General features: G+C 24.5%; 6 protein-coding genes across 6 annotated transcripts in view; 1 reads left to right on the top strand and 5 right to left on the bottom strand.

Moving 5' to 3' along the window:
• DDB_G0292124 (hypothetical protein) overlaps window positions 1-3,679 on the bottom strand; it is a gene marked incomplete at both ends in the record, with an annotated part of 3,860 nt that extends 181 nt beyond the window's left edge. Inside the window, 6 exons of the mRNA XM_629844.1 lie at window positions 1-119; window positions 197-461; window positions 566-1,857; window positions 1,928-2,369; window positions 2,393-3,317; window positions 3,412-3,679. The exon at window positions 1-119 is cut by the window's left edge and continues 181 nt beyond it. Of these exons, the coding sequence (XP_629846.1) occupies window positions 1-119; window positions 197-461; window positions 566-1,857; window positions 1,928-2,369; window positions 2,393-3,317; window positions 3,412-3,679 (3,311 nt within the window). The remainder of the gene's footprint in view (window positions 120-196; window positions 462-565; window positions 1,858-1,927; window positions 2,370-2,392; window positions 3,318-3,411) is intronic.
• A 797-nt stretch (window positions 3,680-4,476) lies between these two features.
• Window positions 4,477-5,811, bottom strand: DDB_G0292126 (hypothetical protein; the record flags this gene model as incomplete). The annotated part of the gene is made up of 3 exons (XM_629845.1): window positions 4,477-5,292; window positions 5,402-5,693; window positions 5,753-5,811. The coding sequence occupies 3 exons, from the start codon at window positions 5,809-5,811 to the stop codon at window positions 4,477-4,479; spliced, it is 1,167 nt and encodes a 388-aa protein (XP_629847.1).
• Window positions 5,812-5,861: 50 nt separating this feature from the next.
• DDB_G0292128 (hypothetical protein) lies at window positions 5,862-10,680 on the bottom strand (the record flags this gene model as incomplete). Its single annotated transcript, XM_629846.1, has 2 exons — window positions 5,862-10,263; window positions 10,373-10,680. 2 exons carry the CDS (start codon window positions 10,678-10,680, stop codon window positions 5,862-5,864), a joined length of 4,710 nt encoding a protein of 1,569 aa, XP_629848.1.
• Window positions 10,681-11,598: 918 nt separating this feature from the next.
• Window positions 11,599-15,378, top strand: blm (ATP-dependent DNA helicase RecQ family protein; the record flags this gene model as incomplete). Its single annotated transcript, XM_629847.1, has 1 exon — window positions 11,599-15,378. One exon carries the CDS (start codon window positions 11,599-11,601, stop codon window positions 15,376-15,378), a length of 3,780 nt encoding a protein of 1,259 aa, XP_629849.1.
• Window positions 15,379-15,501: 123 nt separating this feature from the next.
• DDB_G0292132 (multi antimicrobial extrusion family protein) lies at window positions 15,502-17,827 on the bottom strand (the record flags this gene model as incomplete). Its single annotated transcript, XM_629848.1, has 4 exons — window positions 15,502-17,104; window positions 17,226-17,310; window positions 17,419-17,490; window positions 17,581-17,827. The coding sequence occupies 4 exons, from the start codon at window positions 17,825-17,827 to the stop codon at window positions 15,502-15,504; spliced, it is 2,007 nt and encodes a 668-aa protein (XP_629850.1).
• A 775-nt stretch (window positions 17,828-18,602) lies between these two features.
• bub3 (WD40 repeat-containing protein) lies at window positions 18,603-19,791 on the bottom strand (the record flags this gene model as incomplete). Its single annotated transcript, XM_629849.1, has 3 exons — window positions 18,603-18,669; window positions 18,754-19,565; window positions 19,675-19,791. 3 exons carry the CDS (start codon window positions 19,789-19,791, stop codon window positions 18,603-18,605), a joined length of 996 nt encoding a protein of 331 aa, XP_629851.1.
• Window positions 19,792-20,000: the final 209 nt, after the last annotated feature.

Genomic DNA, 20,000 nt, shown 5'->3' on the forward strand with positions numbered 1-20,000 from the left:
TATTCATAATCATCCAATTCATTAAAGAATAAATATGAAATTGATTCAAATTCTTTATCTAATATATCACTATATCCATCTCTATATAAATTAAAAATTACTCTATCTAATTTTGAAAACTAAATTAAAAAAAAATAAAAACAAATAAAAAAAGTTAATATTTTATTTATTTATTTATTTTAATAATAATACATACTTTAGTTTTTAAAGAGATTAATTTTGAATAACTATTTTCAATATCTTGTAAATTCTTAAAGATTGGATCGAAATCTTTAGTTTTAATAGATTCATAATGTGGTATTTGTGATGGCCAAATAGAATTGACAGTATCAAAGAACTTTTCAACCAATTGTTTCAATGGTTGGAAATCAATACCAAGACAATATTCACTTGAGAAATTACTCTTTGCTTTTTCATTTGAAAAGATTGTTGTAATACTTGTTAAAATTACTGACATTATTCTTTATAGAAATTAAAATAGGGTTAATATGATAAAAAAAAAAAAAATAAAATGTGTTTTAATATTATTATTATTATTATTATAATTATTATTTTTAATACTTACTGATGAACTAAATCAGAAGGTGAAACTGATTCTAAATAATTTAAAGATTTTATGGCTTGTTTTGTATGATCAAATAATTGTTTTTGTTTTGAAATTGGTAGTGGTTTTGATTTTATCCAAGTTTTTCTCCAAATTGTATGATTACCAGCCATTCTAAGACTAAGACAACCATCTCTACCAAATCCACTCTTTCTTTCTATACCTTTTGATTCATCAAATTTATCAATTATTTGAATTAATTCATCATTTAATGTTGTTTCAATAATTGGTTTAATTAAATCATCATCATCATCATCATCATCATCATCATCATCATCATCATCATCATTATCATCATTATTATTATTATCAACAACTACAATATCTTCGTCACTATTATTATTATTATTATTATTATTATTATTATTATTATTATTATTATTATTAACTTGATTTTCTTTTTGTTTATTTTGTTTTTCTTGTAATAATCTTTTTTCAATTGATTCAATTTCAGAGGGTTTTGTAATCCAATCAGTATTTGAATGCCATCTTATGAAATCTTCAAATACAGAACCAGGATTAAAGTATTTAAATGATTGCATATCGGATAATAATGAAACTGTTTGCATTTCAATTCTTTTCTCTTGTGATATATTAATATCACTCATTTCATTCAATTGATCTTGTACCATATCATCAGTCATTGGTCCAAATTCTTGAGTCTCTGGTATTATAATCTCTTTATCATGATATAATAAATATTGACCATTTAGTTTCTTTATATTACCACCACCACTATATTTTAATTCAATTTCTTCTCCTTCTTCTTCTTCTTTCTTATTATTATTATTGTTGTTGTTGTTGTCGTCGTCATCTAAACCTTCTAATGGATCTTCAAAATCATCCCAACCATCTTGTTCTTTTTCATCATCAATTACTGGAATAATATCATCATCATCATCATCCCAACCATCTTGGTTATTATTATTATTATTTTGTGATTGTTGTTGTTGTTTTTGATTATTATTGTTTTCAAGATTTTCATTCGATTGAAAAATATGATCATATTCTTGTTTTCTCTTTATACAATAATTTATCATTTGTAACTTTTGAAATATTAAACAATTATTAACACTAATATGAGAGGATGAAAATGTTCTTGGTATTAAAATTTGATGTTCCCAATGCCATTTAATCTCTTCAACAAATTCATTCCAAAATAATAAAATACCAACTAAACTTTGAATATTTAAACACATTATTGAAAATGAAAAAAATAATGAATCAATTGGTGATCTTTTAATTCTAGAATTCTTTATTAAAAAAAAAGAATAAATTAATAAATATTATTATCATTATTATTGTATTTAATTTTATACATACTTTATTTGGTAATGGTGATTGATTTAATTCTTCTTCAGGAATATTATTAAAATGATAAATATCAGATGGATCTTTAGTTTCAAAGAATAAATCATGTAAAAGCATATCCAATTCCTTTGGAGTTGGTATTAATGGTGAACTTAATGATGATGCTAATGATTTTGTAAATGTACCCATAGTTTTTAAAATACTAGTATCTTCATATTGTTGTTGTTGTTGTTGTTGTTGGTGTTGTTGGTGTTGTTGTTGATCTAAATTTTGTTTATAATGTTGTTGTTGATAATTAGTAGTAGTTGTTGTTGTTGTCGTAATTGGTGAAGACGAATTTGATTTATATAAATTATAATCTGATAAAATTTGTTGAATAGATTGATTAGATGATTTAATAGCTTCGACATAGGATGTGAATACATTGATAACACCAATTGATAATTGAAATAAACTATTATGAGGTTTTCTAAATACAACTTTAATGAACCAACTCTTTGGTGTTTGAATTGATTGAAAATCATTCTCCATATATGAGTACTCTTTATTGGTGGGCACATAACACACCAATGTAATTCATTAATTGGATCCATTGGATATCCCCATTTAAATATATCACCATCACTATTACCACCACTACCATCACCACCACCACCACCACCACCACCACCACCACCACCACCATTATTTGAATTTTTAATTCTTTGATTTTCTTCATCATCATTTTCATCCTCATCACCAATTGATGAATTATTATTATTATTAATTTGTCTATTATTTTTATTATTATTATTTTTATTATTATTTTTTAAATTACTATTATTACTACTTTGTTTCCATTGCAAATCATCGAAATTACCTTTAATATAAGTATACTTTGTTGAAGTTGTTGATAATGCTAAGAATTGATCCCAATTTCTATCATCTAGGTCAACGGAAATCTTTGAATAGAATATACGTAATTGTTTTTCAAATGATTCCGAAATGTTTTGATTCGAAGTTAACGTTGATAAAACTATTGATTCAGTTGCAAATTTTACAAAGAAATGATCTTCATTATCAATTGATCTACTACTGATTGGAGCATACATATAACCTAAGAAATTCTCATATCTCTTTTCATCGAATCCAACAAATGCTGGTAAATAACAATTACAATTATGTAATGCTATTGAAAATGCTGACATAATAGTAGACAAATCCGTAACATTTGGTCCATTATCTCTCATTGCTAACATTAAAAAATATTCTTGAATTCCAAACCAATTTAAAAAATTTTCAACTTGATAAATATTATTATTATTATTATTATTACTTGTACTATTGTTATTATTATTATTATTTTCTTTATTATCATTATTTATAAATTTATATTGAAAATCATTTTTTGCATTCATAAATCCTATTTAAATCAATTAATTCATTAGTAATAAATATAAAAGAATTAATTTTATTTTTTTATTTTTTTATTTTTTTTTTAAAAAAAAAATAGTTACCATTATATTTTAATTTTGAAATTTTAGAAATTTCTTGTTTACTTAATGATAAAGTATTAATTGGTGATATATAAACTAATTGAAAATTTGTATTATTAAATTGAAAAGAATGATCAAATGATGATTTACGATTTTCACAACTTGATGAAATAACCTCTTCTAATTTTGCAATTAAATTCTCCCATGATGATGCTTGTGTATAATCTGTAATTTCAAAAAATTCATCTGTTCCATCATGTTTATGTTTATATTTATTTATCCTAACCATTCTATTATTATTATTATTATAATATTATTATTATTATTATTATTATTATTATATTTTTTATTATTATTATAAATAAATGGTTTTTTTTTTTTTCTTTTTTTTATAGGTATTTTTCTCTTTGTGGATTATTAAATAAATTTATATAAATTTTGTGAAAAAAAAAAAAAAAATTAAAAATGAAAAAAAAAAAAAAAAAAAAAAAATTTATTTTATAATTTAAAAAATTTTGTGTTTATTTAGATTGAAGGTGACTTGATTATTTAATAATTTACCGAAAATACATAATATTATTACTCACTTTTTAAATAATAACAATAAAATAAAATAAAATAATGTAATGTAAATTTTGAATCAGTCCGAAAAGCAACCCGTCCATTTTTTAAACTCGCTCAAACAATTCAATTTCTAATTTCAGGAAAGACTAGAAACTTTGAATCATCAATAATAACAATTCATTCATTTTCAATTTGAATATAAATGAATTGTTATTATCATACATCTTGTAAAAATAAAAAAAAAAAAAAAAAAAAAAATGATGATGTATGATTTTTTTTTTACAACAAAAATGTAAAATATATATATTATATTTTACAATCCTTTTTTATTTTAAAAAGAACATAACCTAACTATTATTTATTTATTTATTTTATTTTATTTTAATTTTTTTTTTTTTTTTTTTTTTTTTTTTTAACAATCTCAAACGATTAATGATATGATTGGGTTTAGAAAAAAAAAAAAAAAAAAAAAAAAAAATTATTATTTTTTTCTATTTTTAAAAATATATGTATAAAATTAATTTATTCAAAATTTTTAATGAATACAGTTTGTAAACTATGAACATTTAATAAAGTGATAATATCAGATTTTAATTTTCCTAATCTTTCATTATTAAGTGTTAAAGGTTTACCTCTTTTTAAACCATAATCTTCAGCACCATGTTCAGCATCTAGATATACGGTTCCCCAAAGTTTACTTTTACCTTCTATATTGATGATGATATAAGTTTCATTTAAGAGTAAGTAAACACCAATTGGATGAATATCGGTGTTTAATGATTGATTTGAATTTGAATGAATGAAATAATCCTTTAAACATAATAATTCACCACATAAAAGACAAACAAACTTTACAATACCATTTTTTCCATCACACTTGGAGCATTTCTTCTTACTTGTGCACTCTAAAAAGTATTTATGATAATCATTTGGCAATGGAATTATTGATAACTCTTTCCATGATCTTAAGGGTAAACAAGATTGTTCATCCAATAAAATTGTTGGTTCTTCACCATTATTATTCTCTTTGGTTACATTGGCAAATGGTAACCAAACTTTGCTAATCATATCATTCAAAACTTGATTATTGAATAATATCGTTTCAAATGATACATTCAATCCGGATGATTCCTTTAAAAATGTTAACAATCGTTTAAAATCCATCTTTCCAATATTACCTGTTTGACAGGAAACATCTAATGATTGATCAATACAACATAATAAAAAGCATACTTTTCTTAAATAAGTTGAACATATACTCTTTACTTGTTCATCAATTTCATCAAAGCTATTTTTACTATTTAAAAATTCTAAAATTGAATTTATATTTTTAAATTTCTAAATTAATTAAATAAAAAAAAAAAAAAAAAAAAAAAAAAAAAAAAAAAAAAAAATTAATAAATTATTATTATTATTTTTTTTTTTTTAAAAAATAATTAAAACTTACATATACAAATAAAATTGATTGAATAAAAGTACCAATGAAAAATAATGAAATTAAATATAACAATGGAGGTTGTTGTTGTTGTTGTTTTTTGTTATTTTTTAATGATTCATTAATAAAGAAATATCTAATGAATAAACCAAACATATCTAATTTTATAAATGATGGTGAATGAGATTCCTTTGATTTACTATCAAAAATTATATTGAGTAATGATTTCAAATCAATCAATCTCTTTTCAATTTCCAATGATGATTGTTCAACTGTTTTTTTAATTAAATTTTGGAATGCTGGTCTAATTAAATTAAATGAAACTATATCTATTGCATTATTTCTTTTTGATAATTCATAAACTGAAATACATGAACAAATCTAATAATTATTAAATTAATATAAATATAAATAGTTAACATATATATATAAATAATAAGTACTTACAAAATTCCACATATTTTGAAGTTTATCAAAAACTTAAATCTTGAATTGTAGTAGAATCATAAACAGTTTTTATAAATTGATCATATTCTTGAGTTGTTGTTGTTTTATTTGTGCCACTGGTAATAGATGATGAAGAAGATGAAGATAATAATGAAGAAGAAGATTTATTCAATTCATTTAATTCAGTAGAAACTTGATCACTTGTAGTAGTTGTTGTTGTAGTAGTAGTAGTAGTAGAGTCATTATAAACTTGAGTAAACCAATTATTAAATGATTGCTTTATTGATTCAATAGTATTATCAAAATTAACTCTTGTTCTAATTGATGATGAAACTTTTTGTTTTGAGTAAGGAACGATTATATTTGATGAACGACGACAAACTGGACAAGAGAAATTCTTTAATCTGTTTTGATTTCTTAAGACTCCACCAGCACTGTTATCATTCAAAGTGTTTAAACAATTGATATGAATTAAATGAGAGCAAAATGTAATGAATGAACCATTTGTATCATTAACATCAACATACAATGGAGCATTTTGATCAATATCTTTGGTTTCTTCCAATGATGAATTTTTAATTAATTTTGCTCTTCTTCTATCTTCATTTGACATTAATGGATCACTGACTAATAATGGACAGTATGGTAATAAAGAGTTCTTTTGTAATGAGGCAACATAACCAAATGGATGTTGTGTCTTTGTTACATCTAATTCATCTCTACAAATTGCACATGAACCAAAATCAATTTCTTCTTCTTCTTGTTGTTGTTGTTCATCAGAAATTTGAAAATTAAATATATCAACCTCTCCTGTTGTTTGCATTATATCATCAGTTGAATTCTTTATTTTTTTTTTATTATCTACACCGTCAAATTCATTTTCATCTTTTTCTGATTTTTTATCTTCAATATCATTAGTTTTCATGAATTTCTTTTGTTGTTCTTGCATTAATCTCATTAATTCTTTTTGTCTTTTCATTGCAATCTCTTTCATTTGTGATGATACAGGTGATGTTGATTCTTTTAATGGATTAGTTGAAGTGGTTATTGGAGTGGTAGTGGTGGTAGTAGTGGTAGTAGTGGTAGTTGGAATAGTTGAAGTAGTTGAAGTAGTTGAAGTAGTTGGAAGGGTTGGAGTGGTTGGGATGGTTGGGATGGTTGGAGTAGTTGAAGTAGTTGAAGTAGTTGAAGTAGTTGGAATGGTTGGAGTAGTTGAAATGGTTGGAGTATTACGAATTCGATTAGCATAAACAGTTTGATCACCTGCAGTATTAAGAATTTCACGTTTATTTCTACTATTATCATTATTAATATTTAAACTATGTACAAGGGTCGGATGAGATAAAATTCTAGAAATTGAACCAAAATGTATTTCAAATTTTGGTGTTGATTGCATTTGTTTTAATAAAGATAATAAAGTAATTGTTGGAGGTGATAATACAGAAATGAATGAAGTTGTTTGTTTAATTGGTTGAACCATATTATTTAAAATATTATCAAGTGTAAATCCAATATCTAAAATATCATGAGCTAAACCTAAAGGTGATCTATAGGTTCTTGGGTTCTCTGAATGTGGGAGTGGATATGGTTTCGTCTCCATCGTGCTTCTATGAAAACCATATTTCTTAAATATTTGATTTTTACTATTTAAATAATAAGTATCAATTGCAAGATATAAAAGATGAAGTGCGGTTGATAATAGAGTTTCCGATGATTTTACAGAACCAGTTAAACTATTATGAATGATTGCAAAAATAATTGTATGAAGTATTTCACATTGAAGTATTCGCTCGATTCCAGTGAAAGCAGGTAGAACTTCCTCCAATGGTACTATTGGTTTTGTATTTTGTTCAATCAAAGATTTCTTTTCACGTTTACATTGAATTACATAATTCTCTTCAGATTTCTGTTGATCAGTCTTTTTATGATATGGATAATAATAGTCCCATTCATTCCAAGATGAAGGTTTCAATTGATAGATACCACTTTCTGTACCCGTTGCATTACTAAACGTTGAAATATCCCTTAGGATAGAATCCAATTCCAATGAGTCTTGAAATTGATTGGAAACTTTTGAATAAATATCACTAAATTTCTGTGGTTTAACTGAAAGAATGTGAATCAACTCCTTTCTTAACAACTGGTTTGATCCCTCTAAATTTGCCAACTTTGTTCTATCAGTGAATAACCAAATTATAGTTTCTAAAAAGTTTTCAGCTATAATAGTATTTGCACGATCAGATTCAGATTTATGTTGATGATTAGGTGTAGAGGAAGTTGATGAAAATGTTGATGAAAATGTTGATTGAACAGCTGATGTAAATGATGATAATGGTGATACAGATGGTGATTTATTTGTAACTTCATTAACTATACTAATTCCACTATTATTATTATTATTATTATTATTATTACTATTATTTTTATTATTATTATTATTATTTTTTGAAGTTTGATTTTGTTCATCAATAAAAATATGACCATCTAAATAAAACCAAGAACATAATTCACAACGATCTAAAAATTGTGAAAAGAAAATCTTTGGTTCCATTGCCAATGATACATATTGCATCAAATATAAATCCACTGTACTATTTTGATCTTTTACACGGAAATAATTTGCGATTTGATTCTTCATTGGATCACCATTTCTAACCCACATACCAGCCAAAAATTGGAATGACATTGAAAATGCTCTAAATACATGTTCAATAACAGCAGAACAAACACTTTGATATATGGAATTTTTTTTTGACAATATTTTTAAAACTTCCTCTGGTGTTGTATTAAATTTAATTGATTGAAAATAGACGGCACTTGTAAATGCACGATGTAATGGTATATGAATTGAAACTGGTTGTTTTGAAACTCTATATTCTGGAATAACAGTATCTCTAATACCCATTTTCCATTTTATAATATCTTTATCACCACTATCGCTCTCTTTAAAAGGCAATCTTATAGTATTTTTATAACCACTAACATCACTATTACTAGTAGTATTACCTCCAACTTCATGTACACTTTCATATTTATAATAGTCAATAATATGATTGAATATGAAATCTCTTATGTTAACAATTTGACTTTCCTTTGTGATTAATTTTTCATTATCTTTAAATTGATCGAAAATTGCATGCGTTATATACTTTGTAAGATAAATTTCAAAATAAAAACAATGAACCCAAGTTTGATCTTCATACTCTATATGTCTAGTTGTTAATCTTGTATTTGGATTCATACCTTGAGCCAAAGCCAATGATAATAAACTTTTATACAATAACGTTGGATTATCAATTAACCATAAGAAACTTGATTTGGTCTTTAAAATATAAGCTATTGAAATTAATGATTTAAAATATAATCTTGCTACAAATTTAGTCATCTTTGGATCTAATATTTGATATATATTTTGTTTTGTTTTATTTGATGTTGTTGTACTATTATTATTTACGGGTGGGGGTGAAGTTGACATTGGAACAGCACCTTCTTGTTGTTGTGTTAGTTGCTGTTGTTGAACTTCTTGATTAACACCATTATCAACTCTTTCTTCTTCTTTTTCATTTTCTTGTTGTCCCTCTTCCTCTTCCTCTTCGTCATCATCATCATCATAATAATTGTGATCTTCCTCTAAAACCTGTTCTATAACCTCACCTTCACGTAGAAGGATAATTTTATCTTTATCATCTTCTTCATTTAATAATGATCTAAGGAAAGTATTAAGCATATATTTAAATTTACCAGTTTCAACGATTTTTAAAGCGGTACTGTCGACAGTGAATAATTGTACAGTTAAACTTGAATCATAAGTTGGACAAGAGAATGCTTCAGCTATTGACATTGCCAAGGTATCTCTGAAATCAGTAGAGATAAATAATGAGATTACAAACTTCTCCAATGTTGGTATGCCCTTACTTGTGAATAGACTTAGGCCATTAAAAATATGTCTTTCTGTCAATGTCACCTTATAGGTTGTTGTGGAAGATGATGTTGTTGTCTTTGGCAATATTACCGATGCTGAGCTACTGATTCTTTTAGGTAATGTTATGATTAATGGTGATTGATTTAATTTTGAAATGAAATTCGTTATTAGTAGTGTGAAATCGTCACCCAACACATCAATGAATTTATTTAAAATATCTAAAAGTGACTCAGTTGTAACAGTATATCTATTGATTGAAAGATCCGTTAATATTCTGGTTAAAAAAATATCGATCATTATGAACTCTGTACTCTCTGGCAATGGTTGCTTCACCTTAGTATCATCACCTTTCTCTTGACCTTCACGTTTAACATGCACTGAACAACATCCCTCCTTTTTCCACGCACTAAAATCACCACAATCACAACAGCCATTAAAACCAACTATTAATCTATATCTATGTCCAACATGTTTATCCTCCTCAAAACAGTCAATACAAATTGCACTGTATGTTATAAATGATAATAATAAATAATAATAATAATAAAAAATGTTAGTTTGATTTTATTTTATTTTTATTATTATTTATTATTATTGCTTCTTAATATACATACCAATTATCATCAATTTGACAATCTAAACATTTATAAATATGAGACTCTGAGTTCCAAACTTTACCACAGATAGATCTTGACATTTGATCTTGATATGACTGTTTTAATTCTTGAAATGTTGAATACTTTTTATTACTGATAAATGATGCCACTATATCTAATCGTTTTGAACTTGTATCAAATTTCATTAACTGGTCAATGAAAAATTGACTCTTTTTTGAAATGTCTAATTTCCCATTTGTTATACTCTCATTAATACCACTTAATTTATTTTCTAAATTTTCAATATTACTATTTCTATTAAACATTTTTTTTTATAAGACGCTATTTTTGATTTGCTTTGTTTGGTTTTGTTTTGTTTTGTTTTTTTATAAGACGCTATTTTTGATTTGCTTTGTTTTGCTTTGTTTGGTTTTGTTTTGTTTTGTTTTTTTTTTTTTTTTTTTTTTTTTGTTTTTACAAAATAATATAAAATTAAATAATAATAATAATAATAAAAATTATTTTAAATTATATGTATTTTGTTTTTTTATTTGTTATTGTCAAATTTTTGGGTTCCAATGAAAAAAATTAAAAAAAATATTAAAAAAAAAACATAAAAAAAACCAAAATTTTAAAAAAAAAAAATAAATTAAATTAAATTGTTTCTTATTTCTTAAACACTCAAAAAAATAAAAAAAAAATAAAATAAAATAGAATCATCAAAAAAGTAACAAAAAAAAAAGTTAATTTATTATTATTTCTTTAATATTACTTTAAAAAGATTAAAAGTAAGTTTCCAAAATAAATAAATTTTTAATTTTTATTAAAAGTCATTAAATTTGGATGCAAAGTTTTGCGAAAAAAAAAAAAAAAATAAAAAAAATAAAAAAAAATAAAAATAAATAAAAATAAAACACAAAAAATATTTTTTTTATAATTAATGGAAATTAGTACCTTTTTTTTTCTACTAATTTCCATTAATTTTGAGGCATCAAATATCAAAACAATTATATATTATTTTTTTTTTTTTTTTTTTTTTTTTTTTGCAAACTTTTTTGTTTGGCATCTAATTTATTCGTTTCTTCGAAAAATAAAAATTTATTTGAAAAAAAAAAAAAAAAAAAAAAAAAATTATTTTTTTATTTTATTTTTATTTTTATTTTCATTTTTATTTTTTTCAAAGAGATACATAATTTTCAATATTAAAATACAAAGTCATTAATGGATTTTTTTTAAAATATAAAATGGATAAAAGTAATTATAATCAACTTTTGTCAGATTTTTTGGATGTATCAAAAGCGAATGAAAATACGAATATACAAACCAATAATACAAATGGAGGTTGTGGTAATAACAACAACACAACTTTTGATGATTGTGATGAAATTAATGAAAAATCAACAATAGCTTCAACTGGTTGTAAAGATATTAAAAATATATTTTCAGGTGTGGTGCCAAAGGTAACTTATTTACCTCCTAAAATAACTCCAATATCAACACCAAATGTTATTTTAAATTCACCTACACATCCTACATCACCTTCAAATATAAATATAAATACAAACACAACAAATACAAATATAACAAACTCAAAAATAACGACTACATTTATGAATACAGCTACAACTACAACTACAAATTCAAATATAAAAAATGAAATTGATGAAGATGATAATGGGTTTGATGATTCATTAATAACAAAAAGAAGACCGATTAGAAAAAACTCATCTTTACATTTAAATGACGATGATGGTGATGATGATATAGTTGATACTAATAATATACCACCACCACCATCATCATCAAAGACAACACCAACCATAACACCTTCATTACCAACCAAAAAGATTCCAGCAATATTTCACTCACCAATTGTAAATAAAACAACAAATAATAATAACAATTATAATAATAATAATAATAATAATACAAACAGTATTAACAGTAATATATATAATTTTGTAAATAAAAACTCTTCAGATTTGGTTAAAACTATTAAATCAGATTTATATGATTTGGGAATAAAGAAAAAGAATTTGAAAAATCAAAAAAAAGGTTCATCGGATGATGAGAAACAAAGAATATCTGATGAACTCCAAGAAATCAAAAAATCAAAAAAAGAATTAATTAAATTACTTGAAAACGCTTTAAATAATAATAATAATAATAATAATAATAATAATAATAATAATAATAATAATAATAATAATAATAATAATAATAATAATAGTAGTAATAATTATAATAATATTAGTAATAATTATAGTAACAGCAATAATGTAGTATATAATAGTAACTCGACGAATAATATTAATAATAATAGTAATAATAGTAATAATAGTAATTCAACATCACCAACATTTAAGAGTAGTACAATCGTTCAACCTCCAAAAGTAACACCAAACTATACATCTGATATATCACTTGATGATGATAATTATTATCCAAATGATATCGATGAATATACACATCACTCAACAACGACAACGACAACAACAACATCAAAAACTAATAATGATAATAATAATAATTATGATAATGATATAATTGATTTAGATGAATATGATGGTTTTAGTGGTTTTGATAGTGGGTACGAAAATGGAACCGATAGTGCAATGTTTGATGATGAAGATGTTGTAGTTAATGAACAAAAACCTACAAACAATCACTTTTCAACAAACTCTTTTAATAATAGTAATAATAATAATAATAATGTTTTTTCAGTTGCAAACTTTAATGGTGATAATAGTAGATTTAAAGGTAATTTCCCATGGAGTCAAAAGATTATAGATATAAATAGATCAATGTTTGGTTTTCATGTTTTTAGAGAGAATCAAAGGGAAATTATTAATTCAACATTGGAAGGAAATGATACATTTGTGTTAATGCCAACTGGTGGTGGTAAAAGTTTATGTTATCAAATACCAGCACTTTATCAAAAGGGACTTACCATTGTAATTTCACCATTGATTTCATTGATTAATGATCAAGTGGAATTTTTAGAGACATTGGGATACCCTGCCGCTGCATTAAGTAGTGCGGTTTCATCAGATGCAGCCATTGATGTCTACAAAGATATTAGATCAAATTCACCAAAGATTCGTTTACTATATTTAACACCTGAAAGAGTTGTAAAGAGTGATTCACTCATAGAGATATTGGCCAATCTAGATCAAAAGGGTTTATTCTCAAGAATTGTAATTGATGAAGCACATTGTGTATCGCAATGGGGTCACGATTTTCGTCCAGATTATAAAGAACTCTCAATATTAAGAAGGAAATTCCCAAAGGTACCAATACTTGCATTGACAGCAACAGCTACAGAAAGAGTTAGAAATGATGTTATCTACAATCTTAGTATGAGAAATCCAGTTTGTTTCAAACAAAGTTTCAATAGACCCAATTTAATTTATCAAGTTTTAAAGAAAACCAAACAAGTGGTTGATGACATGTCCAAGTTTATTCATTCAACTTATCCTGATAAATCTGGTATCGTCTATTGTATTTCAAAGTATGATTGTGAGAATGTTGCAAAGAGATTAAGAGAATTGAAAATTAGTGCAGCCCATTATCATGCGGGTTTAGAGAATGATGAAAGAGCTAAAGTTCAAGCTAATTGGCAAAAGGGTAGAATTAAGGTTATTGTTGCAACCATTGCATTTGGTATGGGTATTAACAAAGCTGACGTTAGATTTGTCATTCATCATTCAGTTCCTAAATCATTGGAAGGTTACTATCAAGAGAGTGGTAGAGCTGGTCGTGATGGTGGTATTTCTCATTGCTTATTATACTTTTCGTGGGCTGATAAATTAAGAAACGATCTCTTGATTCAAAATAGTTTTACAAGTGGTCAAGGTAGTTCCCACAATACTAGAGAAACTAGAGACAGTTTGAATAAAATGGTAAACTATTGCGAGAATGAAACCGATTGCAGACGTCAATTACAATTGGCTTACTTTGGTGAAAATTTTGAAAAGAGTGGATGTAAAAAAACCTGTGATAATTGTATAAGCACTTTGGAAACCACTAGAAAGGATGTCACTGAAGAATCGAAAAATCTTGTAAAAACCATCAAAGCATTGGGTTCAGATACATCAAATTTAATCATTGACATTTTCAAGGGTTCAAAAGGTAAAAAGGTTTTAGAAAAGTGTGCACAATCTGGAATTACCAATTTACATGGCATTGGTAAGAATTGGCAAAAACATGAAATTGAAAGAATATTACATCAATTACTTAGAGATAATATTCTAAAGGAAACTATTAGTCAAAATCCTTATGGTGGAACTTATTCTCATTTATCAGTGGGGAGTTATGCTGATAATTTACTAAGAAATCAAAAGAATGTAACACTATCATTTAGATCAACACCTGCCAAAAAAACTGTATCAGCCGCCAAAAAGAAGAAATCAAGTAAAAATAATGAAGATGATGAAGAAGAAGAAGATGAAGTCCCAACTAATTTCGTTATAATTCAAAATAAAACCACTAAAACCGATGCTAATCTTGTTGCTCGTTTGGAAAAACTTCGTCAAGATCTTGCTTTAATTGAAAATATCCAAGAAACCTATATCTTCTCACGTGATACTATCGATGATATTCTTAGAGTTAAACCAAAAACTATTAAAGAATTAAAAGGTCTTACAGGTCTTCCATCTCAAAAAATTGATAGATATGGTAAATCTATCATTCAAGCCATTAATGATTTTCTCTCTGATACACCTTATTCATTTGATAAAAGTAGTTTTCAAAAAATACCATTTAATTCAACTCAAACTTCATCTTATTTTTCAAAGTCTAGTAGTAATCCACCACATGTTCACACTATAAGTGATGACTCTGAATTTGATACTGATACAACTAATTTCGTTATTGACAATGATACTGTTGATGAAAATGAAAATTTTGACTTTGAAATTGATGACAATGATTATTTAGATCAACCACAACAACAACAATCAAATAAAAGAAAACAATCATCAACATCTGTAACCTCAACGAAATCAAGTAGAGTTAAAAAATAATATAATATAATAATAAATTTTATAATTTAATAATAAATTAATAATTAAATTATTTATTTATTTATTTATTTATTTATTTATTTATTTATTTATTTATTTATTTATTTATTTTGGAAAATATAATTAATTTAATATTGCATAGTTTATATCATTATCATCATCTTCGTTATCATCATTTTTTTTTAATATTATATAATCATTTTTTGATTGATTATGATTTATATTATGAACCACTTCTTCATTATTATTATTATTATTATTTTCAATTGAGTCAGTATTATTATTATTATTAATATTATTATTATTATTATTATTTTTATTATTATTATTATTATTATTATTATTATTATTATTATTATTATTATTATTATTATTATTATTATTATTTTCAATTGAGTCAGTATTATTACTATTGATGTTAGTATCATTATTTTGAATTCTTACACTATAATGTTGATCTAATTTTTCTGTACTACTACTCGCACTTATATTACCACTACTATTATTTCCATTACTACTATTATACCCACTTGGTGTTGAATAATTTGAATTTAAAATTGCATCACCAAAAGTTACAACTGATTCTCCTTTATTGAAATCATCATCATCTTCTTCTTCTTCTTCATTTTTGTAATGTTTTGATTTATTTTCCAATAATTTATTTTTATCATTATAATTTTCGATACTATTATTATTATTAAGATTATCAGCACCATCAATGATCATTTCAATATCTAATTGACTGAAACCTTGTAAAGATTCAGTTCTCTTTAAAGCTATTTCAACTTCTTTTTCCCAATTAATTCTAAGTATAACAAAACCAAGAATTACTGCTACTGAACCTAAACCTAAACATAATCCCCACCATAATCCAACAACTTCTTTATGTAGAGCAAATCCAAATATACAAGAGAATGGTACACCAACTAAATAGAATCCACCGAAATTAACAAGTGCACCAATTTTATTTTTACCTGTACCTCTAATGATACCTTGACAAGTTGTTTGGAAACCATCGAAAAATTGGAATAATGCAGAGATTGGTAAAATTTTAGCTACCAACTGTTGAACCTCTACTTCATCAGTGTAAAGACCACCGATTAAATGTCTAGTTAAAAATTGAGTCATTGAAATTAACACCATAATTGACATTGTTAAGAAAAATCCAATATTGGTTGCACTCTTTGCTTTCTTTGCATCTTTTGAGCCTAGTAATTGACCAATTCTAACTGACAATGCAATCGATATACTAAATGGTAACATAAAAGTTAACAATGTGAAATTCATAGCAATTGAATGACCGTCCAATTGGACGGAACCAAATGTACCCGATAAAATAGTTAACAATTCGAATGCAGTACCTTCCAATAACATTTGAAATCCTGCTGGAATCGCCAATCTAAGATAATCTTTAAGACCACTCCATCCAGTAAGTTCTGGTATTGAAAATCCAAACCATGTATCTTTGTGAAGTTTAAATTTATAAATCCATAAAATTAATAAACCTGTTGCTATACCTTTAGAAATTGATGTAGATATTGAACTTCCAATAACACCAATACCACCTGAATCTGTTAAACCATGAACTAATATAAAATTGAAAATTGCATTTGAAATATTTAAAATTATACCACAAACAATTGATGGATTCATAATACCTTGACCCTGAAGATATTTTTGTAATACTGAAAGTGCTCCACTAAACCATAATCCTGGTATCATACCTCTAAAAAAAAAAAATAAATAAATAAATAAAATAAAATCTTGTTAATATTTTAATCAAAAAAAAAAAAAAAAAAAAAAAAAAAAAAAAAAAAAAAAAAAAAAATTAAAAGATTAATATTTACAAAATATAACGTTGTGCTAATTTTGAAACTTCTGGGTCTTGATGTATAAGTATTAAAATCGGTTCTGTTACAAACCAAAGTATTGCTAAAAAAAATTTAATTAAAAATAAATAAAAAAATAAAAAATAAAAAAAATTTTTAGATATTGTTATAATTTATAATAATAATAAAAATTAAAATTAATTATACTTACTAATAAAAAAACTAAAAATTACTGCTGTTGTTGTAGCTCTTTGAATTGTTGATCCAATTAATTTATAACTTTCTATTTTTTTTTTTTTTTTTTATTAAAAAATATTAATTAGTACAATGGAAAATTAAAATTATAAGTCCATGATTAAATAAAAAAACATACTTGCACCAAATGCTTGAGAAATATAAGTATCCATAGCATTAAATGTACCAACTACAAAAGCACTCGTACAAAATACCCACGTATTACCTAAAGAAACTGCAGCAAGTTCATCTTTACCTAATCTACCTGCAAACATCATATTTACTAATAAATAAACAACTTGATTTAAAACATTAGATACCAATACTGGAAATGTCCAACCTAATAAATAAACTACTTCAGGCTTTGCATCTTTAAATATTTTCATTACTTTATTATATTTATTTATTATTAATTCCATTTTTTTTTTAATTTAAGTTTTCGTCTTTGGTAAATTTTTAAAAATAAATTGTACAAATTTTTTTTTTTTTTTTGTATATGTAATTTAAAATTTTTTATTCTTAAATATTAATATTGCTAGAAATATTTTATTGTCTTAAAAAAAAAGTGGGTAAAAAAATTTAAAAAATCTGAAAAGATATTTATTTTTTATCCAATTAAAAAAATTATTATTTGTGTGTCAGCTGGAACTTGGGCGAAAATATTTAAAAAAACAGGAAAAAAACGTGGGTTCATATGTTTTTTTTAAAATTATTTTTATATTTTTTTTTTGTTTCGGTTTAAGTTTAAATTAAAAAAAAATGAAAAAAAAAAAAAAAAAAAATTCTTAAAAAAAAAAAAAAAAAATTAAAAGAAAAAAAAAAATTAAAAAAATTAAAAAAAAAAGAAATTTACTGGTCGTGGAGAATATTTCTTTTGATTCCATGGAATATTAAAATATTTAGTCAATCCTAATATCAACCATGAATTCATTAAACCATAACATTTTACATTTAAAAAAAAATAAAAATTAAAAAAAAAAAAGGGGGGTGAGGGTGGGTGTTGGGTGAAATTATTAAAACTTTTTTTTTTTTTTTTTTTTTAAAAATTCTAAAATTAAAAAAAGATATTTTTACACTTTGACAATATTTACACATTTAATTTTAGCCAATAATTTATTTATTTATTTTTTTTTTTAATTCTTTTTTACAATTTTTAAATTTTTATTTTATTGGTTTTATAATTTTTTCACTTAAAATATTATGAATAAAAATTTGATCAGGTGGATGACTAAAAAAAAAAAAAAAATTAAAAAATTAATATAATAATTATAAATATTTTTAATAAATAAATAAATAAATAAATAATACAAACTCTTTTTCACCTTCTTCAAAAGTATAAGAAGAAGCAACAGCTAATATATTACCATCAGTATTGAAAGACATTGAAGAGATTGAAGTTGGATAAGTTTTTAAAGCATGTAAACGTTTACGATTTGCACCATCCCAGAAGAAAACGTTTTTATCGCAACCACCAGTTGCAAAGGTGCCATAATGGGGATTGAAAGCGATACAATTTACAGGATAAACCACATCTACACCAGATTCGGTTAAACGATGACATTTGAAAGCGTATTTCTTTGATTGTACCGCAGGGGAAGGGTCGAAATATTCCATTGCAATACGACCCTCCACCGAGGCCAATGCATATCCTTTGCCATCTGTGAAAGTACGTATACATCTTGTTTGATATTTAATTGAGGATTCCCTCTTTTGTAAATGTGTTTCCATTTGACGAGTGTCATATATGGTTACATATTTATCTGCAGTGCCAATGACCAACATATTTGAAATTGGACTGACATCCATTGTGAATATTTTCGACTGTAAGTCGTGATTGGATATCTCCATCTTGTCACTACGTATATCCCATAGTTTCAATTGTTGATCCCAACCACCTGTAAACAATTGTTGTGTATCGCTATTATAAACCACTGATCTTACACCATCCTCATGACTACCTACCTCTTTTTCAACACCTGCTACTGGATCATAATGTTTTACACTCCCAAAAACATCTCCTGAAAATACTTTATTCTTCTCTGGAAAACATCCATCCATCACTGGTCCTTTATGATTATATTGCCATTTTTGTACATTATTTTGTGTATCATAACATCTAACTGTCTAAAATATTTATAATAAATCTAATTAATAAATAAATATAATTAAAAATAAAAATAATTAAAAATAATAATAATTAATAATTAATAATAATAATAATAAAAATACTTACACTATCCCATGATGTTACTAATAAATTTACAGAGTTTGGGCAAAAGTTTACTGATGAAATACCATCAGAAGGTGGTAATCTTAATTCATAAAATGATGATGTTGGTTCGTTTGACATTTATATTCTTTCTAAACGTTTTGGTAATTTAAAAAAAAAAAAAAAAAAAAAAAAATTAAAAAAAAATGAAAATTTAAAAAAAAAAAAAAAAAGGAGGCAATTTTTTTATCTTTTTTTTATTTTTTATTTTTTATTTTATTTTTTTCAATATCTAAACAATTATCAAAACAATAAAATTTTATAAACAATTGTTTGAAATTAAAAATTTA

Source organism: Dictyostelium discoideum (genome assembly GCF_000004695.1).
Source record: "Dictyostelium discoideum AX4 chromosome 6 chromosome, whole genome shotgun sequence".
Classification (NCBI taxonomy): domain Eukaryota; phylum Evosea; class Eumycetozoa; order Dictyosteliales; family Dictyosteliaceae; genus Dictyostelium; species Dictyostelium discoideum.